This window comes from Saimiri boliviensis, chromosome X, assembly GCF_048565385.1.
Source record: "Saimiri boliviensis isolate mSaiBol1 chromosome X, mSaiBol1.pri, whole genome shotgun sequence".
Taxonomy (NCBI): domain Eukaryota; kingdom Metazoa; phylum Chordata; class Mammalia; order Primates; family Cebidae; genus Saimiri; species Saimiri boliviensis.
The window spans coordinates 60,502,320-60,527,440 of NC_133470.1; the positions used below are offsets into that span (position 1 = coordinate 60,502,320).

A 25,121-nucleotide genomic window follows, 5' to 3' on the forward strand; every position below is an offset into this window, starting at 1 on the left:
GCATACGTTTGAAATTTACTGCCTCTGGAAGTAAAACAAGAGTCTAAGTTAAAGCCGAAGCATGATTTTTCTAGGTCTAGGTTAATGGGACATACTGCTGGTGACAGAATGTAAAATTCTGGAACAAGTCTGCAAAGATAACAGGACTTTCTTATTTTATTTATAGGGCCTGAGAGTCAGTATACTAAGACTGCTCAGGAGATTGTGAACGTCTGTTACCAGACATTGACTGAGGTAGGTGGTAAAGTTGGAGATCCCAAGCCTGGGCAACATAGGGAGACCCCGTCTCTGCAAAAAAGATTTAAAAATTAGTAGGGTGTGGTGGTGCATACATGCGGTCCCAACTACTTGGAAGGCTAAGATGGGAGGATCATTTGAGCCCAGGAGATCAACGCTACAGTAAGCTGTGATCATACCTCTGCATTCCAGCCTGGGCAACAGCGAGACCGTGTCTCAAAAAATAAAAGAAGATCCCCTTGGGATCTAGCTTTTTGAAATCCTGTTCCCTTGAATGAGGAGCTTTCCCTGATTATCCTGTTTTAAAATGTAGTATTCCCTGTCCCTCAAATCCACATCCCCTATTTCCTTCCCTGCTTAATTTATTATCTGTGTCCTGCCACTAGAATATAAGTGGGATATTTGTCCATGAAGATTTGTTGGCTTTTGTATCCTTAGTACTTAAATACATGTTGAATGAATTTATTTTATTTCTCAGTATGATGAGCATTTGACTCAACTTGAGAAGGATATTTGTACAGCTAAAGAAGCAGCTTTGGAGGAAGCAGAATTAGAAAGCCTGGACCCAATGACCCCAGGGCCCTACACACCTCAGGTGAGTCTGAGGACTAAATACCTCCTCTTAATAGTTTTCTTACTGGTTTGGGAAATTGGGAGCATGTTAACAAATCCATTTACTGAGATACCATTCTTCTCTGTCCTTCCTCTTCATATGCCTTTCGTGTGCTTTCTTGTCTTCTCAAAGGCTAAGGTGAGTGAGGGCCATGGGTCTTGGTGGCCTTGAATCCAGAAGAGGCAGCTGTGGGATGAATGAGTGGGGTGGGGCCTTAGTTGTTAGGCAGTGTTTGGGAATACCAGATTCCTGACCCAGCCATCCTCTGGGTCTCTGGAATTCTCTTGTCCATGAATTTGGGACTCTAGAACATCCCTAGAGTGTAGACTTCTTACAGACACAGGACACTGTTCTTGTGCCTTACAGACACTTGGTTACTCATTCCCTCAGAGGTATCTCAGTGTAGCTCAGAAGTCAGCCATTTTCCTGGATTGACTCCTTCTAGTAAATGAAGAAAGGTAGTGTTTATAATGTTCTTAAATGTTCATGTCAAAAGAATTAGAGAGCAGGATAAATAAGAAATTTTTAGTCTTTCTGGTCTGACTGAACCCTTGAAATACACTAAGAGTATATTTCCTCTATACTGTACTCTTAGAGGGTTGGTATATTTGAAGAATGGGACTTAACAAAATATCACTGTTGCTTGGTTTCTGTATTGGTGGCACTATGGTAGGGTGGAAAGTACGTAAGATTTGACATAAAACAGGCCTGGGTTTGAGTCTTAGTTCTCCTTCTGTCAAGCATTGTGATCTTGGAAAGTTAACTTGACTCTCAGTTTCCTTTTCTCTAAAATCTTTTCAAGATGTTGTAAACATAAAATGAATTAATTTAATTTGCCTGACACATAGTAAACATTCAGTAAATGCTTGTTTCTTTATCTGTTCTCTGAGGCCCTTTCAAATTTAATGAAATATTTTAATGCAGAACTCTGCCAATTTCCCCAGGAAATTTTTTTTTCATTCTATCCAGGTTTTCTTCTGAACTGATAATGCAACCTGTGTGACCTCTGTTGGATTATTGCTGTCTCTAAATCTCGTTCATGCACTATCCCTATCTATCTTTTACTCTCTCTTTCATCCCACAACCTAGGTTACTGAGGGGCCAGGTATAAAAGAACCCTCAGATACTTCTTCAAGGTCCAGAACAAGGAAAGGCTCTTGGATTGTGTGGGCAGATTGGGTCAAGGGGGCTTGGGTGAGTGATGTTGCCTAGGAAGGCCCTATTTGCTAATAGGCCCACAGCTTCCACAAGGTACTTTCTGGTAAGTTAAAGCCTGGGTATTAGCCATCGTTCCCCAGGAGAATCGAGTCATTGAATGGCACGTGGTTTGCTCATTTCTAGGACAGTCTAAGCCTAGTCCTTTGGTGAGTCAAAGCCTTGGACCCCAAAGTCACCTTCCTTTCTTCCCTACATCTCCCACACTGCCTCAAATGGCTAAGGAAAACCTGTCAACTATTCTCTCTCTTGAGTATTAGCTGTTGTGTGGTGCAGTTAGAGGGTTTACTATGAAGAGTAGGATTAGATAGTACTGCTTCATTATTCCAGTTCACTTTTTCATCATCCCCTTCATTCACAAACAGTTTAAGATAGTAACCAACTCATTACCTCTTAACTTGAGCAAGGTGTACATGAGTGACTGTCCTCACACATTACTGTTCTCAAACTCAGATGTTACAGAGTGTGTTCGCAAAAGTTGAACCTGTCTTAATACAATTTTGGTTGTAAGAAGCATGATAGTAATCATACCTTTCAACTTCTAAGTGGTGGTGGTCAATAATGTATTTTCACTCAACTATTTTCACCTAACTTGCATTGCATCATCTGTTCAATATAACACTTTATCTGAAAGTGTTGACTTTGCAGTTTTCTACACTGTACTGTAAGGTTTTGCAGAAATTTCATCCCTTTATTTTTCCCTCCTTCTGTCCCTCACTGATTTATCTGCTTTGTAATGCCTTGAATTTTGTTTTGTCTCTATTTTTCCAAAACCTTCTTCTCAATTAGTCTTGTTTTCTTTTTCAGAAAACACAGTGTAGCACATATGTGGGTTTTCTGTTGATAAAAGTAACATGTTCATTAGGGAAGATTGGAAAATAAAAAGAAATAAGTTACTTGTAATCACTTCCACCACTCAGAAGCAACATCAACTACTGTGAATATTTTTATTTCTTTCATATCTGTAGTGTCTGTATTTGTGTTTATAGACACACTTTTAAGATGAAATATGATCAATACAGTTTTGTGTCTTACTCTTTTCACTTTACATTATATTGTGAGTACTTTAGTCCCTTTTGCCCACCCCCCTCCCCCCTGCCCGAATAGTCCATTTGCTAAATCCCTGTTCTTTCCAGGGGAGAAAACAGGGAAGGGATGTATAATTTATTGAGTACCAGGCATTGGGTAAGGAACTTACACATCTCTTAATTCTCGCAACAACCCTGTGAGGTAGACATTATCATCCATGTTTTTTTTAATAGTTGGGTCAACCAAGGCCTAGAGATGTTAAGTAATTTGTTAGTTACTCAGCTAGCAAGTATTGGAGCCAGGACTCAAACCCAGGGCATTTTACTCCAAAGCCTATGGTTTTTCACCATGCCATTTTGCTTCATAGCATCCTCTGGTGGGCTCATAAACTATCAAAGCATTCCATGCTCTTGTTGGAATTGAAATTCCCTTATCTCATTTCTTCTTAGTCTCCTAATCAAACAATCAAAATAGCACTGATATGAAGCCTTGGGCCTAAAAACCAAAAGACAATGCTTAGAAAAAACTAGGTTATTGACCAGAAAGGCTGTTAGGACATAAAATTGTCCCATAGCTTTGGTGCATTTCTGCTTCAGGCTTCTGATTACATGCATCAGGCACCTGTATACTAGAATAGGCAACATTTATGAGTCCCAAAAACTTGTCTGTAAAGCTGTGTCAAACTGCGTTTCTCTTTAACCGAATTGCTCTGCATGATCTTTTTCTTCAGTAAATGCTTTAAAGGGGAATTATCTGTATTTGTTTTCCCTTTCCTAGATAAGAAGCTAAATTGTATGTTTTGTGCCACAGCCTCCTGATTTGTATGATACCAACACATCCCTCAGCATGTCTCGAGATGCCTCTGTATTTCAAGATGAGAGCAATATGTCGGTCTTGGATATTCCCACTGCCACTCCAGAAAAGCAGGTAACACAGGTAGGATTTTCTTTTTCACTCTGTAAGATTGGTATTATGCCTGCAAGTGGGGCTAGAGGAATGGTGGTGGTGATATGTGACATATGTCAAGAATGACTGGGCCCTTTGGCCCTGGGAATGAAAGCTTAGAAATGGGATTTCAAGGCCGGACGCGGTGACTCACGCTTGTAATCCCAGCACTTTGGGAGACCGAGGCGGGCAGATCACGAGATCAGGAGTTCGAGACCAGCCTGGCCAACACAGTGAAACCCCGTCTCTACTAAAAGTACAGAAATTAGCTGGGCATGGTGGCGGGCACCTGTAATTTCAGCTACTCGGGAGGCTGAGGTAGGAGAATCGCTTGAACCCGGGAGGTGGAGATTGCAGTGAGCCAAAATTGTGCCGCTGCACTCCAGCCTGGGTGACAGAGCTAGACTCCGTCTCAAAAAAAAAAAAAAAAAGGAATTTCAAGGTGGGATGGTGGCAGGTGGCGTGACTGGTGTTATCTTCTGTCTGTCTCCATGGGCACAGTCAGGCACAGCAGAACTTTAGGGAAAGCACAAGTATGGAAAAAGTGTTTGACGCATCAGAGTAGCCTGATAGGTGACTAGAACAACCAACTGCACTCAGACACTTCAAAATAATTGGCCTACTTTATGTGTGTTATAATTTAAATGAAAATTATTTATAAAATAATTTTTAAAATTGGCCTTTTCTAGAGGTATCAGAAGATAGTCCTAGTCTGAAGCCAGAAATCCTATAGCTATTCTGAGTCAGGGTTCCTCCACTGGAAAGTGTAAAACCTAGGAGAGTTTTTCTATCCCAAAGAGTTCAACACAAGCTATAAGGAAAGTTTGGGATTAGAAAGGAAGAATCTGTTTGTAATGATATAGTAAGAGTAGACTAAGTGCCTTTCCTGTTCTTTGGGTTTTTTACTCTGGCTGTGATTTCCAAAGAATGGGGGAAAATGCGCATGCCTTGAGCTGTGTAAACAGCCCCCACTAGCAGTGGGGTTGGCTGGGTTATCAGGGAGGAGCATCCATCCTGGGTGAGAGCCCTTGGTTAACTCCTCTACAGGCACGTCCCTCAATGATGTGCTATTTGTGTTCTTACTCAGATGCGCCAGGGCCGAGGTAGGCTGGGCGAGGAAGACTCTGATGTAGATATTGAAGGGTATGATGATGAGGAGGAGGATGGGAAACCTAAGACTCCAGCCCCAGTGAGTATGCTTACAGAAAGCTTATGGTTACATTACACCCTTATATGATAGGAGCCCCATCAGTACAGGGCAGGCCAAATCCTCAGGTGATATCAGGTGGTCTCCTTAGTGAGCCCCAATCAGACTTTAATCCTTGGGACCAACTAAACAATCTATCCACCAAAAATACTTAACTTCTTGTGAGGTAGCAAGTGGAGGGGTGGGTGAGGGAGGTGCCTGGTGGTGGCTTCTGGTCTCTGGTCAGTTGATAGGACTTCGACCTCCAACTGGTCTCATTCAGGAAGGTGAAGATGGAGATGGTGATCTTGCAGATGAAGAGGAAGGAACTGTACAACAGCCCCAAGCCAGTGTCCTGTATGAGGATTTGCTTATGTCTGAAGGAGAAGATGATGAGGAAGATGCTGGGAGTGATGAAGAAGGAGACAATCCTTTCTCTGGTAGGCCTCGACGATTGCTTCTATTCCTTTATAACTCACTATAGCACCCTCAGGACTGGACTGGATTGACACTCTTGGCCACATGCTTTTATTGGAAGCTGCCTCTTTTGTTGATTTTCTATTAGGAGACCGGAGTGTACTGAGCACTCACGCATAGGATGATCATATTCATTAGCAGGAGGTACGAAAGAGAACAGTGGAAAAGACAGTGCCTAAGTAACAGCTTTGATTTGGATAGTTGTTAAAGGCTGGGCACAGTGGCTCATGCCTGTAATCTCAGCACTTTGGGAAGCCAAGTCAGGAAGATCACTTGAGACCAGGAGTTTTAGACCAGCCTGGGCAACATAGTGAGACCTAGTCTCTACAAAAAGCAAATAAATAAAAATTACCTGGGTGTGGTGGCGGATGCCTATAGTCCCAGTTACTCAGGAGGCTGAGGCAGGAAGATCGCTTGAGCCCAGGACTTCAAGGCTGCAGTGAGCCATGATCATATCATTGCACTCCAGCCTAGGCAACAAAGTAAGACTCTGTCTCCAAAGCAAAAAAAAAAAAAAAAAGATGAGAACAGAGTGGCAAAGTGTTATATGTGGCAACAGGGAAGGGAAATTAAGGAAAAAGATCCTGTTTTGGGATGTTTTGTGGATTATTGGCAATGGCCGGGGAAAAGTATGGGAGGAGATGGTAGAAAAAATACAGAGAGGTTGGCCTGAGATGGAAAAGGAAATTGTTATTTGGCAGATTCTAAACTACAAACCTTGCTACTATTGACCCTAGGCAGTTAGAAGAGAGGCCTTTGAGGTGAGGAGTATAGGTAAGATGCCTGTGTAGATGTGTGAGAGTGAGTAGTTTGGGAAGATCAAGCCAAAGATGTTAATTGTCAAACTTAACTTTTGATGAACCAGAATCTGTCTCTTCTAACAGCTATTCAGCTGAGTGAAAGTGGAAGTGACTCTGATGTGGGATCTGGTGGAATAAGACCCAAACAACCCCGCATGCTTCAGGAGAACACAAGGATGGGCATGGAAAATGAAGAAAGCATGATGTCCTATGAGGGAGACGGTGGGGAGGCTTCCCATGGTTTGGAGGATAGCAACATCAGGTAATCGGCAGCAACATGCTACAGGGCTGTGGCATCAGTGCCCAACTATGATGTCAAGGGGCCCAGCATCAGATTACTTTTCATCCATCAAACATTTCCTGGGCAGCTACCTACTAGGGCCAGGCACTGTGCTAAGCCCTGGGGATACACAGAGGAGCAAAACATATCCTGCCCTTGAAGAGCTCACAGACTAGTGAAAGAGACTGACACAAACAAATAATTATAAATACAATGTGATAAATACTGTAGCATAAGTGTAAGACAAAGTGCCAAGGCACCACGGAGGAGAGAGTGTCTCACTCTGCTTGGAGTTATCAGGGAAAGTTTCACGGGGAAGGGAACATTTGAATTAGGGCTTAAAAGATGAATAAAAGTTTACTAAGTAGGTATTACGGCAGAGGGTAGGGAGATCTTTATTGATGGAACAATGTGTTCAGAGACACAGAAATAGAACACCAATGTTCCAGAGCAAATGAAAGTTGTTGAAGAGTTGAGGCTTCAGAAGTAGCAAGGGAGATTATACTGTGGAGGACTTCAGAAGGCGTGCTAAGACATTTGGACCTTAACCTGTAGGTAATAGGAGTCATCAGTTTAAGGAAAAGGAAGTAACATCAAATTTGTATAACTTGGGACATTGTGGGACAGATGATGAGGATATCAATAGGGACCTGTCAGGAGTGGGGAAAATAAAGGGACATAAAGAGAAAAGGAGGTTAGATGAATGATGAATGGGAATGTCTCTGGTAGAGGAAAGAGGAATAATATGTATTAGATGGGGTAGTAAAGGAGGAAAAAATGGATTTGGATTTGGACATGTTGGATTTAATGTACCTATGATACATCTAACCAGCAAGCAAATAATATGCAAATAACATTGTAAACAAATTTTTTTATTTCAGCACATATTTATCATAGGTACAGAAACAGCTAAGACATGGTCCCTTCCTTCAAGGAGCTCAGTCTAGTAGGAAACCTAAAACAGGTAAACAGGCAATCACAGTGTAATATGAAAAGTTCTATGATAAGCAACCACAGGGTTTTTCGAGGACTTAGGTAGAGGTGGGGAAGGGGAGCTAGTTAGAGAAGGAAGCTGAGCCAGATACGAATAGGAATTAGCTAAATGAAAAAGAAAGCAATAGGCATTCCAGAGACTTGGAAGAGCATTTATGGACACAGGCATGAAATACTTTTAGAGAACACACGTAGTTCAGTGTGACTGAAAATTTTTGACTGATCCATGTAAGATCTATAATTCATGTGATAGAAATGATTTAAAGAGGAAGGTAAATACCAAATCATGAAGGGCCTGAAAGTTCTGGGTAGTCATTGAATGAGGTTAGTATGATCAGATTTACATTTTAGAAAGATTGTTCTGTGCCCCAAAAGAAAAATGGGCAAAGGCATGAACTAATTTACAAAAAGAAATGCAAATGACCAATAAATATATGAAAAAATAACTCGGCCAGGCGTGGTGGCTCACACCTGTAATCCTAGCACTTTGGGAGGCCGAGGCGGATGGATCACAAGGTCAAGCGATCGAGACCATCCTGGCCAGCATGGTGAAACCCCATCTCTAATAAAATACAAAAATTAGCTGAGCATGGTGGTGCATGCCTATAGTCCTAGCTACTTGGGAGGCTGAGGCAGGAGAATCATTTGAACCTGGGAGGCGGAGGTTGTAGTGAGCCAAGATTGTGCCACTTCACTCTAGTGTAGTGACAGAGCAAGACTCTGTCTCAAAAAAAAAAAAAAAGAAAAGAAAAAATAACTTCCCTAATAAAGAAGTGCAGTAAAATCACGAAGTGCAATTTTTTACCTATCAAATTGGTGATTAAAATAAATAATAACGCCTAGTGTTTGGAAAGGGTATGAGGAAAAAGATAATCTCAAACTACTGATGATAATGTCAATTGATAAAATGGGGTGGTTTGGAGAGAGTCTTAGCAATTTATCATCATAAATAAAAACATTTAAGAATGTGCATCCACCTTGGCCCAAAAAATCCACATCTAGGAAATCATTTTATGGGAATAATTAACACACTATCAAAATGTTTGCGTAAGGATGTTTATGACAGCATTGTTTCTAATAGTGGAAAAATTGGAGGCAGCTTAAATGTCCTAGTGAGAGAGTGTTAAGTCATGTTATAGCCATATGGTGGAATACCATGTAGCTATTAAAATTATACTATAGACATATGTTTATTGACATAGAAGGATGTTCATTATAATCATTAGTGAAAAAGGCAGATTCCTGGAGCGTATGTGGAGTATCCTGATTTTGTAAATTAGATAAAAGTGTTTAAGTATCTAAAGTGCACAAAAAATTTTGGAAGGTAATATACCAAAAGGTTATCTCTGGATGATGAAGTTATTGATGATACTTTTTTCTTTTTCTGGTGTATGTTTAATTTTTTTAACCAGTGGACGTGCATTACTTGTGATTTTTTTTTTTTTCAAGTAAAATTAAGAATAAACAAACAAACAAAAAATAAAGAGCACTCTGGCAGAAGTGTGAAGAAGTAATTGGAGGAGAGCAAGACTGGAGGCATAACGAGTTAGTAGTGCAGGCCAGAGATAACAAAGGACTAAGCCAAGGCAGGCAGAGTAGGGATGAAAAGGAGGGGATAGAGACAAGATATATCAAAGAGAGAATCTTCAGGACTGTTGACTAATTGGATACTCTTAAGTGGTAGATGAAACCATGAGGCTGACAGAGCATTTATGGTCATGTAAGATGACAGTGTGTTGTTCAGGTGTAAGGGTGTTTCTTTCATTCAGGCTCTTGTGTATATGAAGTTGGCAAGTTGATGTTTTTGAACAGGATTATTTTTCTCTCAGGGACATGTAGAACAGTCCAGAACCAGTCACTTTAGTATCCAGGGGAGGTGAGATGGGCTGATCATTTGGTGGCACTAAGAATGGGAATGGTCAGCTAGAGAATGGTGTCCGAGCTTGAGAGATGACATGTTTCTCTTCTCAGTTATGGGAGCTATGAGGAGCCTGATCCCAAGTCGAACACCCAAGACACAAGCTTCAGCAGCATCGGTGGGTATGAGGTATCAGAGGAGGAAGAAGATGAGGAGGAGGAAGAGCAGCGCTCTGGGCCGAGCGTACTAAGCCAGGTCCACCTGTCAGAGGACGAGGAGGACAGTGAGGATTTCCACTCCATTGCTGGGGATAGTGACTTGGACTCTGATGAATGAGGCTTCCTTTGGGCCTCCTTGGTCAGCCTTCCCTGTTCTCCAGCCTAGGTCGTTCACCTTTCCCCAATTTGTTCGTATTTGTACAGTATCTGATCCTGAAATCATGGGATTAACTAACAACACCTTAGCCTTTTTAAAAGTAGTAAGTAGTAAATGATAATGAATCACCTCTCCTGATCTTCCTGGGGCAATGTCACCCTGTGGTTTAAAACAAAGCAACCCCCTTTTCCCTACCACTATCAAAAAGAGCAAGCTCATTCTTCCGTGTCCTCCTTTAACTCCATTTACTACTTTTGGTATAATTTTTCCCTGGGGAAGGAGGGGAAATTATGAAAGAACTAGTAACTTTATGTCCTCTTGATGTATTAGGAAATTTCTGGCCGGGCGTGGTGGCTCACACCTGTAATCTCAGCACTCTGGGAGGCCGAGGCGGGCAGATCACCTGAGGTCAGAAGTTCGACACCAGCTTGGCCAACATGGCGAAACTTCATCTCTACTAAAAATACAAAAACTAGCTAGGCATGGTAGCGCATGCCTGTAATCCCAGCTACTCGGGAGGCTGAGACGGGAGAATTGCTTGGACCTGGGAGGCAGAGGTTGCAGTGAGTGGAGATCACGCCACTGCACTCCAGCCTGGGCGAAAGAGTGAGACTCCATCTCAAAAAAAAAAAAAAAAAACAAACTATTTCCAAGCATGGTATTATCTCACTTTTCTAATTTACAGGCTGGAACAGATGAGAACCCTCCTGCTGGGACAGAGAATTGGGTTCTAGTGGACTCTGCTACACTTTAAACCTATCAGACAACCTGCCCATTATTTTATTATTTATTTAATTATGCAATGCCTAATTCCTAAATGGATTTGAGGCAAATTACCGTAAATTTTAAAACAGCCTTTATGTCAGAAATGATAATGTTGCCATCTAAATGTTTTCTGTCCTCCCTCCCCACACCCAGGGGAAATGGTAGGAAAATGGTAAGTTTCTTAGAGCAAAGACTCTGTCTTCTGTTTCTTTTCATACTTAGGATATGGTTCTGTGCATAGTAGGTACTCAGTAAATGTTCGTAGAATCATAAGATCCTCAACAGATACATTACTGAGCATCTGCTTTTCATGATAAGCACTCTATCAGATCCTTGGGATGCAAAGGTAAATAAGACAAATCCCTTTTATCCAAAGAGCTCACCATCGAGTTGGGGGAGGGGAAGTGGAATTAAAAACGTTAATAAATCATCATAGTACTGTGAGATAAGTGCAATTAAGAAGCTAGCTATAAAGTATAGGGGAAATAGAAGAGTAATCATGTCTGAAAAAATCAGGGAAGTCTTCCCTAGAGGTAACTTTTAAGGTGATTGTTGAAGAATTAGTAGAAGCTTGCCAGATGGAAATGTCCAGGCAAAGTGTAATATGAAGTGGAAAGACCACAGTCTAGAAATGGCAGAGTGTGTTCCTAGTTTGTTTGTTTGTTTGTTTGTTTGTTTGTACCTGCCTTGTTCCAGGAAGGATTTAAGGTGGTTTATATTCCAGTCCTTTAATGCTGGAATGGCTAGAGATGAGACTGAAAGATGGGCAGGAACCATATAATCACGAGCTTTGTGTTTGATGTTAATGCATATGATTTTTATATTTTGGGAAGTAAGCTCTCAGAGGAGTGATATAATCAGGTTTGTGTTTTAGAAATCTGTGTAATGAATGAAGAAAGAAATTGAAGAATCATATGTAACAGATACATGTGATCCCATTTTTGTAAAAGACAGAACCATGTTTGTTTATTTATATGTGTTTATATATCCTTGTGTATGCAAAGTAAAAGCCTGAAAGGATATGCTAACTGTTCACAATGATAACCCCCCCAGGAACAGGATTGGAGGGGAGGGGACTTCTGTGTTTGTATGTGTGCAGGGTGGGATTATTGTGTTTTTATTTCTGTATTGTTTGAACTTTTTTACAAATATGTATTATTTTTGTAATAAAATTTTTTAAAAAATTCCAGCAGTAGTGTGGAGAATGGATGGATCTAGTTCAAGTAAGAGAGAATGGATCCTGAGCTGGGGCTATGGCATTGGGATGGGGAGGAGGGGGGATAGATTTGAGAGATCTTTAGGGAGTAGTAGGACTTGGCATTTGGGGGTAGAGAAGGAAGAATGGAAGGTGGCTTCCAGAATTTTGGTTGGGGGGATCGGGTGAGTACATGCTATTCATTGGTTTATTTCAACATTTATCATGCCACCTATTTTGTTTTTTTTTTTAGATGGAGTCTCCCTCTGTTTGCCAGGCTGGAGTACAGTGGCACGATCTGGGTTCACTGTAACCTCCGCCTCTCAGGTTCAAGTGATTTTCCTGCTTCAGCCTCCTGAGTACCTGGGATTACAGGCGCGCATCACCATGCCAGGCTCATTTTTCTAGGCTGGAGTGCAGTGGTGTGAACTCAGCTCACCGCAACCTCTGCCTCCCAGGTTCAAGCAATTCTTGTGCCTCAGCCTCCTGAGTAGCTGGGATTACAGGTGCCTGCCACCACACCCAGCTAATTTTTGTGTTTTTAGTAGAGACAGAGTTTTGCCATGTTGGCCCAAGCTGGTTTCAAACTCCTGACCTCAGGTGATTCGCCCACCTTGGGCTCCCAAAGTGCTGGGATTACAGGCGAGCCACTGCGTCCAACCAAGATGGAGTTTCGCCATGTTGGCCAGGCTGGTCTCGAACTCCCGACCTCAAGTGGTCCACCTACCTCAGCCTCCCAAAGTCTTGGGATTACAGGCATGAGCCACTGAACCTGACCAAGCCACCTGTTTTTATAAGCAGCCTGCCAGATGCTGATGCAGGAGTAAGATGAGTCCCTGCTTGCAGGGAACTTAGGGTCTAGAATGAGAGGTAGATATGTAAATGAAGAAGTCTAATAAAAAGTGATCATTGCAATAAATATTTACAAGAATCCCTAGTGAGAGGAAAAAGTTCTTTACGAAGTAAAAAGAATGCTTCACAGAGGAGACTCTTAAAATCATGGAGAGTGGAAAGGAATTTACCAGATTGTAATAGGGGTGGGGGTGGGAAGGCATTCTAAGCAGAGGGAACAGAATGCTTAGCATGAAACATGTTCATAGAACTACAAGTAGTTATGGACGGCTGGAATGCAGGGAACATACGTAGTATAGTGATCACAAGCTCAGAATCAAATGCTCATTTTAAAGTGATCGCTCTGGCAGCAGTATGAAAGTAGAAGGGATAAGGGGTGATGCCAGATATGAAATAATGGAGGCCAAAACTTTCACTGAGGCATTGGCAGCAGGGATGGAATGAGTGGCATATCTTGGTGACTGATTGCATAATGGAAAGTAAGGGGGTGGAACCTAGGTTTCTGATTTGGGTGACTGGATAAATGGTGATGCCATTTACTGAACAGGTTGAGGGTGGAAGCTAGGGGAAACAGTACTAAGCTTAATTTGAAGCATGTTAAGTTTGAAGTGTGGTGTGTATAAAGAAAGTATAGGATTTGTACAATCTTGGAAGTAGGGGATATCACTCAGGAAGCATGTGTAGAGTCAGAGTATGGAGGATAGACTCCTGGTGAAGACCAGTATTTAGGGGTAGTCAGAAATAGAAATCCTGAAGAGTGGTGTTTGTCAAACCAGAGAAGGGATTTAAGGAAGAAAAAAAAAGACAATATATTCACCACAGAAAATTAAAGTAAGTCAAGCCCGAGAGAGAGCATTTGGATTTGGCAACTAGTAAGTCACTGGTGACCTGAGAAATCAAAAGCAGTTTTAGCAGAGTAGTAAGATTGTAATCCCACCAGCAGTGGGGCAAAGAACAAATGGGAGGTGAAGAAGTGATGATAGAGATCATAGACTACTTTTTTTTTTTTTTTAAACATAAAGACAGGGTTTCTCCATGTTGGTCAGGCCGGTCTCAAACTCCTGACCTCAAGTGATCCGCCCACATCGGCCTCCCAAAGTGCTGGGATTACAGGCATGAGCCACCATGCCCAGCCCATAAGACTACTCTTTTAAGAAGCTAGGGAGAGGGAGAGTCTTAAGATGGAAAATAAGTATACCTATGTAGGCTTAGGGGAAGAAAGCAAGAGAGGATAGTTGTTGGAAGGACCTGTGAAAACGGGAGAGGGTGTTAGCTAACATAGGTAGAGATACTGCCTTGAGAAATCTTTTACCCTGAGAGAAAAGAATGGATGTAGTTATATATCAGTGCATATAGGGAGATAGGAAATTGAGGAGTTAACGCGTCATAGCTTCAGCTTCCTCTGTGAAACTGTAAGATCATCCTTGTGACAAAAGTGAAAATGGGACTAGGGGCTTGAATACTTGTCCTGTAGGGTATACAGCTAGTGTTCGACTTAACGACCACGGTCGGGACCGCGGAACGGTCATAACACGATTTGGTCGTAAGTTGAGTAGGCTATATGTACAGTTGAAATGGTGCACGCGGAGATGGTAGTGCTGTCAGAAGCTGGTCCGCACTGTCATGCGCCCAGCTGGGCATCGTTTACGCTGCCAGATGTGGAGCAGTCGTGGTTAGCGATTGTGGTCGTAAAGTCGAATGGTCTTAAGTTGGATAGGTCATAAGTCGATCAATACCTGTAAATGTCTATCAGTAGCAGAGAGGTTGAATTATGGTATATCCATTCAGTTAAAAAATGTGCAGCTGTTAAAAGAATGAGGAAAATCAGCTGGGCGTGGTGGCTCACGCCTGTAATCTCAGCACTTTGGGAGGCCAAGGCAGGTGGGTCATTGGACGTCAGGAGTTCAAGACCAGCCTGACCAACATGGTGAAACCCCATCTCTACTAAAAAAAAAAAAAAAAAAAAAAAAAATGGCCAGGTATGGTGGTGTGTGCCTGCAATCCCAGCTACTCAGGAGTCTGAGGCAGGAGAGTCGCTTGAACCTGGGATGCCGAGGTTGCAGTGAGCCAAGATCGAGTCATTGCACTACAGCCTGGGCAACAAGTGAAACTGTCTCCAAAAAAAAAAAAAAAAGGAAAATCTATATGTGCTAGGTGAAAAGATATTCTTGGGAAAAAATTAGTAGGTAGTGTTTGATTTCATTTGTTTAGAGGGCAAAGGGGAAGAAATCCATGTTTATATACCCAAAGAAAAGACTGGGCAAGATGTACTTCAGACTATTAACACCTCTTAAGAGTGAGGTGGAATTGGGAGTGGGGATTCATTTTTTTCACTTCAGACCTTTCTAAGTAAGTTTAAGCAGGCTAGGCGTGGTGACTCATGCCTGTAATCCCAGCATTTTGTTGGGGCCGAGGCAGGTGGATCACCTGAGGCCAGGAGTTCGAGACCAGCCTGGTCAACGTGGCAAAACCCCATCTCTACTAAAAATACAAAAATTAGCTGGGTGTAGTGGCACGTGCCTGTAGTCCCAGCTACTTGGGATGCTGAGGCAGGAGAATTGCTTGAACCTAGAAGGTGGAGGTTGCAGTGAGCCAAGATTGGGCCAGTGCACTCCTGCCTGGGTGACAGAGCGAGACTCTATCTCAAAAAAATAAGTCTAGGCATTTTTGTTTTTAATTTTACGATAGTTACTGACGAAAATGGGAGTTGGAGCTGACCAGGGATCCATGAAAGGATTACTGGATGCTTTATGTACAAGGGAGGTTGAAGACTTAATTTAAAATGGTACCAATTTGTTGTGGTGTGATTTTTTTTTTTTTTTTTTTCTCCGAAGGTACTTAGCAGCACCACTGGTCAGGGTGTAGAAGCACATATGGTAAAGCAGTCTAGGGTGAAAACCTGGTTATAAGGAATAGATTGGTAAATTTCATTTCAGTAACCCTTTCTTGGCTACTCTCTACCAAGCACTGTGCTAGGTTCTATGAATACTGCTCGCGGTCTAGTGTTAGACAAGTCCGTGCAAGAGTGTGATAAGTGAAATGATAAAGTACACATGGCATACTTTGAAGGTACAGAGTAATCCCAACTCTGGATCTAAGGGAAACCTTTCCAGAGATTACTGGCTTGAATTAGGCAAAGAAAGCAATAAGGGTAGGGAATGGGTATCGTTGCAGGCAGAAAAAATAGCATGTGCAATGAGCATGTGACTAAAGAATTAGGAATGGTTAGAGCATGGTGCACATGGAAGGGCTGGCAAGAATTGAAACAGGAATTAGCCAGGGTCCAGATTTTGGAGAGCCCTGTATGCTTTGCTAAAGAATTTGGACTTTATCCTAAAGGTAGTGGGGAATCTGTTGAAGGACTAGGATCATTTCAGCAGCAATTCAGAATGTGGATGGTAGGAGAGCAGGACTGGAAATGGTTATGGCAATCATTAGGTGAGACACGAGTTAGCTGTAAGGCAGGAATGGTGGTCAGAGATTTGAGGGAATTTAGGAGGTAGAATATATTTAAGATTTGATAACTGATAAGATGTGGATATTTCAGTCAGTCAATATTCATTAAATCTAATGGATACCAGGCATTATTCTAGATCAGGGGTATCCAGTCTTTTGGCTTCCCTGGGCCACACTGGAAAAATAATTGTCTTGGGCCACACATAAAATACACTAACAGTAGCTGAGCAGCTTTAAAAAATTGTCTGCATAAATCTCATAATGTTATAAGAAAGTTTATGAATTTGTGTTGAGCCACATTCAAAGCCTTCCTGGTCTGCATGTGGCCTGTGGGCCACAGGTTGGACAAGCTTGTTCTAGATACAGCAGTGAATAAAACAGCCCCTTCCCTCAAATAGCTTAGAATTTAGTGAAGGAAGAAGACAATAAACAGTACTGAGAAGTACTATTTAGAAAATAAAAGTGGGCTGGGCGCAGTGGCTCACGCCTGTAATCCTAGCACTTTGGGAGGCCGAGGTAGGTGGATCACCTGAGGTCAGGAGTTCAAGACTAGCCTGGCCAACATGGTGAAACCCCATCTTTAAAAAACTAAATAATAGAAAATAAAAGTGATGTGCGAGGGTGTGGGTGAGGGTGCTAAGTTTTTTGTTGTTTTGAGACAGGGTCTCTGTCACCCAGGCTGAGTGCAGTGGCCTTGATCACAGCTTGCTGCAGCCTCAGCCTCCTAGGCTCACGTGATCCACCTCAGCCTCCTGAGTACCTGGGACTGCGGGCACGTGCCACCACACTCGGCTAATTATTTTTTGTATTTTTTGTAGAGATAGAGTCTTGCTATGTTGCCTGGACTGGTCTTGAACTCCTAGACGCAAGCAGTCCCTTCTGCCTTAATCTCCCAAAGTGCTGGGATTACCGGCATGAGCCACTGCACTTGATGAAGGGTGCTAATTTAATGGTCAGAGAAGACCTTGCTGAGTAACTGTCATGGCATGCAAATATACATATATTGCTTTGGTAAAGTTAAAACATTTTTTTTAAGTGTGAAAAGGCAAGCAATAAAAGAACCTCAAAAGATACTTTGAAAGACTGTCCAGAAAAGTATGTAGAAACCAGGATATACTGTTTGTAGGGAAGCCAAAGAAGGAAAGTTTCAAAGGATGGAGTGGTCAGCAGTGTCCAGTACTTGTAGAAAGGTCAATCAGATAATGATCGAAATTTGTCATTTGGATTTGGCAATTGGTGAGTCTGGTGAAAACAGTTTCTTTGGAATGGTGGGTGGAGCTAAAATCAGATGGCAAGTAGGTTGAAGAATTGAATAAAAAGAAGTAGCAACAGTTTCTAAGAGCTTGATTTGATTAAATAATAGGTATTATTCTTTGTGCCAGCCTCTCCACAGAGAGCTCTACTTATCTGACCTCATTTAATCCTGAACCATCTATGAGATATGTATTATTCCCATTTTACAAATGAGGGAACTTGTTCAGGGTCATACAGATAGAGGGATTAGCCTTGGACTGGAGAAGGACTCATTTTTAAGGCCAGAAAGATACATGTATGTGCAGTAGGAAGCGGGTGAAACCATGCCCTTGCGCACTGTAGGCCCTATTAAGTTTTGTCAGCCTGGCGTGGTGGCTCATGCCTGTCTGTAATCCCAGCACTTTGGGAGGCTGAGGCGGGAGCCCATGAGGATCATATGAGCCCAGAAGTTTGAGATCAGTCTGGGCAACAGAGAGAGACCTTGTCTCTAATTAAAGAAGTTTCATTTTTATCCTAAGAGTTGTGGGAAATTTTCAGTGGGAATGGGGTAGAACCTGAGAAGATGACCTCAGGTTTATGTTTCCAAATCAGTGGAAATAGCTAAAAAGTTGTTATTTTTTTTGAGATGGAGTTTCACTCTTGTCACCCAGGCTGGAGTGCAATGGCACAATCTTGGCTCACTGCAACCTTCACTTCCTCGGTTCAAGCAATTTTCCTGCCTCAGTCTCCTGAGTAGCTGGGATTATAGGCATGCGCCACCACACCCAGCTAATTTTTGTGTTTTTAGTAGAGATGGGGTTTCGCAATATTGGCCAGGCTGGTCTCGAACTCCTGACCTCCTGTGATCCACCCACCTTGGCCTCCCAAAGTGCTGAGATTACAGGTGTGATCCACCACACCTGGCCATCCAAAAAAAAATTTTTTTTCCTATGGGTAGTTTAAACTTCATTTACAGATCTAGGGTCTTGGGAATTACATTACAATATTTGCTAAATATAATGATCTTTTCCCTTCCCCAAACTTTGAAAATAAACAACTGGTGTGCTTGTTAAAAGGACACTGATTCTAGACCTCAGTTCAGCCCTCTTGAGTCAGAATATCTACTGGCGAAGAGGTGGTAGTCTGTATATTTTATAGATGGCCCAAGTGATTTCTTGAGAAATTTGGGAAACTGATCCAGCAACATTACCAAATTAATGTTATTCTCTGTATCAGCTGTTATTAAACTAGTATGCATCAAAATGGAGTAGAGATCGCTTATTGTGAAACTTCCATTCCTGGGCTTGGAATGTGCATTTATAATATGCACACCTGTAATTCTGATGCAGATAGTCTCTAAAACAGTAGCAACAGGCTGGGTGCAGTGGCTCACGCCTGTAATCCCAGCACTTTGGGAGGCCAAGGCGAGTGGATCACCTGAGGTTGGAAGTTTGAGACCAGCCTGACCAACATGGAGAAATCCTCTCTCTACTAAAAATACAAAATTAGCTGAGCGTAGTGGCGCATGCCTGTAATCCCAGCTACTCAGGAGGCTGAGGCAGGAGAATCGTTTGAACCCGGGAGGCAGAGGTTGCAGTGAGCCGAGATCGCGCCATTGCACTCCAGCCTGGGCAATGAGAATGAAACTCTGTCTCAGAAACAAACACAAAAACCAAAAAACAGTAGCAACATTATTAATAATAATCCTTTGGTAAATACAAGTACTTTAGAAGAAATACATAAAAATTACTAGGTATATCATATTGCAGATTTGTCCTTTGCTTTTTGGTTAGTAACTCAATAGTTGAGGTCTTTTTAAGTATTGAATTGCTCTTAACATTTTATATTTCATCTGTCATGCATAAATTATGATTAAAATTACATTTAAATTCTACAAGTTGGTTTAAATGGATATAAAAGTTTGAAAATAGTTTTTTTTAAAATTTTGCCTATATAGGTTTGGATTTTCCACATTTTGGGGAGTTGGAATCCAGTGTTTTCAGTCAACTCCGTATTACAGCGTTTCATCTTGTTTAAATATCCATTCATCTTGATTTACAATAAAATAAAAATGTACACTTATATCTTGTGTTTGTGACTCTTATTATGTAGTACATAAGACCTTCCATTAACCAGAAATTTGGTTATCTTACGGTATATGTAAGAAGTGGTCAAATAGAGTAAACAGTTAAATTACATTTGAATAGTTGGAGGCCATGTTATATCAATGATCATAAAATTACTCTCTCCTTGTGTTTCCATCTTCCTATGAAATCAGGAATACTTTAAAGGAAAGAAAAGGCTATAATGGGAAATTGGAAACATAAATAGTCAAAACTAGAGAAGTAGTACCCTCATGGCTATAAATCAGTGCCTTAGTGAACCACTGTTACAGATGAAAATGTATAAAGGACTATCCTGGGCAACATAGCAAGACCATGACTCTACCAAAAAGAAAAAATGTGTGTGTATATATATGGGTAGGGGAAAAGCTTTAGAACCACTTACTTTGTCCCCTGCTTCTGACAGGGCTAGAAAGTAACCTTTTCAACTTACTTGACTCTCTGCTATTTAAAATAAACTATGACACAGTCAAATGAAAGCAGAACATATACTTGAGAGCTCTCGACAGCTCCAAGTACTATAATACAGTTTCTTGATATATTTCCAAAATTCAAGTTTAGAGTAAGAATCGGGGGGTTTAAAAGGTTTGTTTCTCATTTCATTTTCTCTTCATTGTTTTAAACTTCGGAATTAAATTCTAAGTCAACAGATTTAAGATCACCAAGTAAGTGCGGGTTCTCTTAATTTTAAGCAACACATATCAGACTGGGCAGAATTTGTTTACCAGAAGGTGTAATATAAATTTTTTAAAAGGTAAGACAAATTTCTATTAGGCTAGGCATGGTGGCTCATGCCTGTAATCCCAACACTTGGAGGCTGAGGTGGGAGTATCTCTTGAGGCCAATAGTTTGAGACCAGCCTGGCAACATAGGGAGACTTCCCCCACTATCGTCTGTACAAATAATTTTTTTTTTTTTTTTTTTTTTTAGACGGAGTTTCGCTCTTGTTAACCCAGGCTGGAGTGCAATGGCGCAATCTCGGCTCACCGCAACCTCCGCCTCCTGGGTTCAGGCAATTCTCCTGCCTCAGCCTCCTGAGTAGCTGGGATTACAGGCACGCACCACCATGCCCAGCTAATTTTTTGTATTTTTAGTAGAGACGGGGTTTCACCATGTTGACCAGGCTGGTCTCGATCTCTTGACCTCGTGATCCACCCGCCTCGGCCTCCCAAAGTGCTGGGATTACAGGCTTGAGCCACCGCGCCCGGCCCTCAAATAATTTTTTTTTTAAATTAGCTGGGCATTGTGGTGCATGCTTGTGGTACCAGCTACTCAGGAGGCTGAAGAAGGATCGCTTAAACTCCAAGAGATTGAGGTTGCAGTGAGCCATGATCATGCCACTGCACTCCAGCCTGGGCGACAGACCCTGTCTCAAAAAAAATGTCTTAACAATTAAACCAGAAGGTGTTCCCTTTAACTCAATTCTGGCATGATTATTTTTAATTGATATTTAGAAGTTATTGCATAGTAAATATATCCATTCCATTAAAATACATTTTTATATCCCAGTGTGACCAATTGACCTAATTTCAAGGGCTCTTCATTTTATAACATAAATTCTAGGTTTTTCCATGCAAACCTCTAATTATTAAAGTTTTGAGCAATTAGACTGCTTTTGCTATCAGTTGGAGCTGTGTAAATAGGACTGCCTGGAGCTTTCCCTCGATGTCAAGTCTTACCATAGATAATGCCCTGAAACTTCAGAGGTAGTCTCTCAGTAAGTGGCCTGTAAGTGGCTAGGTGTGGTAGCTCACGCCTGTAATCACAGCACTTTAGGAAGCTGAAGGAGGAGGAGTATTTGAGCCCAGGAGTTGGAGACCAACCTGGGCAAGATGGTAAGACCCCATCACTACAAAAAATACAAAAAATTAGCCAGGCATGGTGGCACGCCCCTGTGGTCCTAGCTACTTGAGGTTGAGGTGGATAGCTTGAACCCAAGAGGTGGAGGTTGCAGTGAGCCAGTATCGTGCCACTGCACTCCAGCCTGGGCAACAGGTTGAGACCCTGAATCAAAATCACATATATACGTGTGTGTGTGTGTGTGTGTGTGTGTGTGTGTAAGTGTAAGAGAGGCTATGCTGTCCTGTCCCCTCTCTCCAATATTCATTACAAAATAACTGCAAATTCCAATTAACTCACTTTTTTTCTCCAACATAAGCTAATCTTGCGCATTTTGCCAGGGACCTATTTGCTTGCCTAGTTTCAGTATGCTGCTATACTGTTCAGAGACGCTCATGTCCATGATTTACAAAATAAACTAAAAGTGACTGGTGACATTGTTCTCAAATTAAGATAGTATTACTACCTAAGAACATGGCTTTGAAGTCAAACTCCTGTGCTTAACCTCAGACTCTTTAGGCAAGTCACCTGAGCCTTAGTTTCCTCATCTGTAAATATAGGACACTAAGATGGTTGTAAAGATTAAATGAAATAATTTATTGTAAAGTGCTTAGAATAATGTCTGGCACCTAGTAACTATTCAGTAAGTGTTATTTTATGACATATAATAAATAATGAATGCAGAAGAGAGGTGGATCCACAGCTCATCAATTCCTCAATCACAAGCTTCCAGTGTTGCAGTTCAAGTAGAAGAGCACAGCATGCTGGTAAAATAGTGAATGCAAAACTGTTGAGAGTTCCTTCAGTGCTGCCTGGAAGAAAAATTAAAATAATAAATAAATAAATAAATAAAACTGTTGGAAGTGTATTCTCTTAGAGAAGACCAGTTGACCATCCAGTTAATTGACCACTGATAGCATTCATCATAATTCATGTTTTCAAGTCTCACCAATCAGGTGTGTCCAAACCTTAAATCAGACTGATATCTAAACTTTGACTATTAAGAATCTACAAGGAAAAATTTAACAAATAGGCGAATACTCACATTTGTTGATTGGCACATTCTCTCCTGGTTGGCAAATCTACGTGTCAGAAGATGAGAATACTTTTTTTTTGAGATGGAGTTTCACTCTGTCACCCAGGCTGGAGTGCAGTGACGCGATCTCTGCTCACTGCAGCCTCTGCCTCCCTGGTTCAAGTGATTCTCATGCCTCAGCCTCCTGAGTAGCTGGGATTACAGGCACATGCCACCATGCCTGGTTAGTTTTTGTATTTTTAGTAGAGACAGGGTGTCACCAGGTTGGCCAGACTCGTTTCAAACTCCTGACCTCAGGTGATTCGCCTGCCTCAGCCTTCCAAAGTTCTGGGATTACAGGTGTGAGCCACCATGCCTGGTTGACCGAAGACATTTTAATCAGAATATTGCTCAATGAGAAAATCAGAACCAGGCAGTGAGTTGGATTTTATTTTTAACTTTTTGCTATGGAAAAATTTAAACATACTTAAAAGTAGAAAGAGTATAATGAACCTTCAAGAATATTGTGAACCATTATCAAGCTTTAACAGTTAACAACATTTTGCCAGTCTTCTTTCATCCATTCAGACTCCACCCTTTCTTTTGGAAAGGTGCTGTGGTATCTTAAATCCCAGACATTTTATTTTACCAGTAAATTCTTCAGTATCTCTCATAGAAAAAATTTTCTAAAATTAATAACTCTTCTGGCCAGGCACAGTGGCTCATGCTTATAATCCCAGCACTTTGGAAGGCTGAAGCAGGATAATTGCCTGAGCCCAGGAGTTTGAGACCAGCCTGGGCAACATAGTGAGACCTCCGTCTCTACAAAAAGATAAATAAATAATAATAAAATGGGCTGGCGTAGTGGCGCATGCCTGTAGTCTTAGCTACTTGGGAGGCTGAGGTGGGAGGGTCGCTTGAGCCCAGGAGTTCAAGGCTCCAGTGAGCTATGATCACACACCATTGCACTCCAGTTTAGGCAACAGAATGAGATCCTATCTATCTCTAAAAATAAATGCTTCTACCAGTATAACATTTATCAAATAAGTGATAATAATCCCCTAATACTATCTAATACCCAATCTATGTTCAAATTTCCCCATTGTTTCTAAAATGTCTTTATACATTTGGCTTGTTGAAATCAGGATTTAGACATTATCTTTGAAGTCTTTTATATTAAGAATTTAGGCCAGGCGAGGTGGCTCCGGCCTGTAGTCCCAGCACTTTGGGAGGCCGAGACGGGCAGATCACTTGAGGTCAGGAATTGTAGAACAGCCTGGGCAATATGATGAAACCCTGTCCCTACAAACAATACAAAACTTAGCCAGGCATGGTGACGTGTGCCCATAAGTCCTAGCTACTTGGGAGGGTGAGGCAGGAGGATTGCTTGAGCCTGGAGGCAGAGGCTGCAGTGAGCCATGAGCCCACCACTGCACTCCACACTCCAGCTGGGGTGACACAGTGGGACCCTGTCTCCACAGACACACAGACACAGACACACACACACACGCACACACCCCAAAAAAGTCCCACCAATCTTTTTCTTTCTTCCATGAACTATTTATACAGGATTTTTTTTTTTAAATGGCATTTATTTCTCTTTCTTTTTTTTCTTTTGAGGCAGAGTCTCCCTCTGTCACCTAGGCTGGAGTGCAGTGGCACAATCTTGGCTCACTACAACCTCTGTCTGACAGGTTCAAGTAATTCTCCTGCTTCAGCCTCCAGAGTAGCTGGGATTACAAGCACCTGCCAACATGCCCAGCTAATTTTTTTATTTTAATAGAGACAGGGTTTCACCATGTTGGCCATGGTTGGCCAGGCTGGTCTTGAACTCCTGACCTCAGGTGATCCCCCCTCTTGGCCTCCTAAAGTGCTGGGATTACAGGGGTGAGCCAACTTGCCCAGCCTAAAAATGGCATTTATTTCTTGAGGAAGACAGGTGACTGAATTTCTCACAGTATGGCTGATTGTGCTCCCAGTATTTTTCTGTACTATCAGTAGACATTTAGACCATCAATCCAGTAGGCTGGATTAGATTCAGGTAAAAATGATTTTATTTGTATGAATCAAGATGCTTTATAAGTGATGGCGTATGCTTCCTATTGTATCACATGAGAAGGCATGTGATGTCTGGTTGTTGTGTTCAATGATTGTACTGCCTGGTTATCATCAAGCACCCATTTTCTCTATAGGGATGCATTTCTTCCAGGACACTCCCCACTTCCAGATAGGCGAATATTGATGAATTTGGCCTGTATTCTGGACTCTTATCTGATGACTTGCTTACTATCCTTATTCTGTTGATACATCATTTCATCAGATAGAGCTCAGTGTAGTAGCTGAAATAGAAGCGTCTTACCTACTGATACCTACTGATTTATTTGGGGTAATCCTGTGCTTATCCTAAATAAACTTAATTGATTTTAGAGTGTTAAAAATCTCACAGATCCCTTCCAAAGATGGCTTATTTTAGAAGCCTTACATTTTTTCCTTTATTACTTGCTAGTAAAGGAAAATATAGTTATTTATTATTTTTATTTTTTACAGACATAGTCTCACTCTCCACCCAGGCTGGAGTGCAGTGGCACAGTCACAGCTCACTCCATCCTTGAATTCCTGAGCTCAAGGAATCCTG

General features: G+C 41.6%; 1 protein-coding gene across 18 annotated transcripts in view; it reads left to right on the top strand.

Moving 5' to 3' along the window:
* The window catches only part of TAF1 (TATA-box binding protein associated factor 1), a 100,923-nt gene extending 81,334 nt beyond the window's left edge, over positions 1 to 19,589 (top strand). For 4 of the 18 annotated variants that reach the window (XM_074391613.1, XM_074391612.1, XM_039475439.2 and 1 more), the window contains 7 exons: positions 167 to 234; positions 716 to 832; positions 3,905 to 4,030; positions 5,127 to 5,228; positions 5,509 to 5,665; positions 6,587 to 6,764; positions 9,747 to 11,962. In XM_074391613.1, coding sequence (XP_074247714.1) covers positions 167 to 234; positions 716 to 832; positions 3,905 to 4,030; positions 5,127 to 5,228; positions 5,509 to 5,665; positions 6,587 to 6,764; positions 9,747 to 9,969 — 971 coding nt within the window. In that variant the 3' untranslated portion in view covers positions 9,970 to 11,962. The other 14 variants (XM_074391616.1, XM_039475441.2, XR_012515620.1 and 11 more) reach the window with 13 other exon arrangements.
* The last annotated feature ends 5,532 nt before the right edge of the window (positions 19,590 to 25,121 follow it).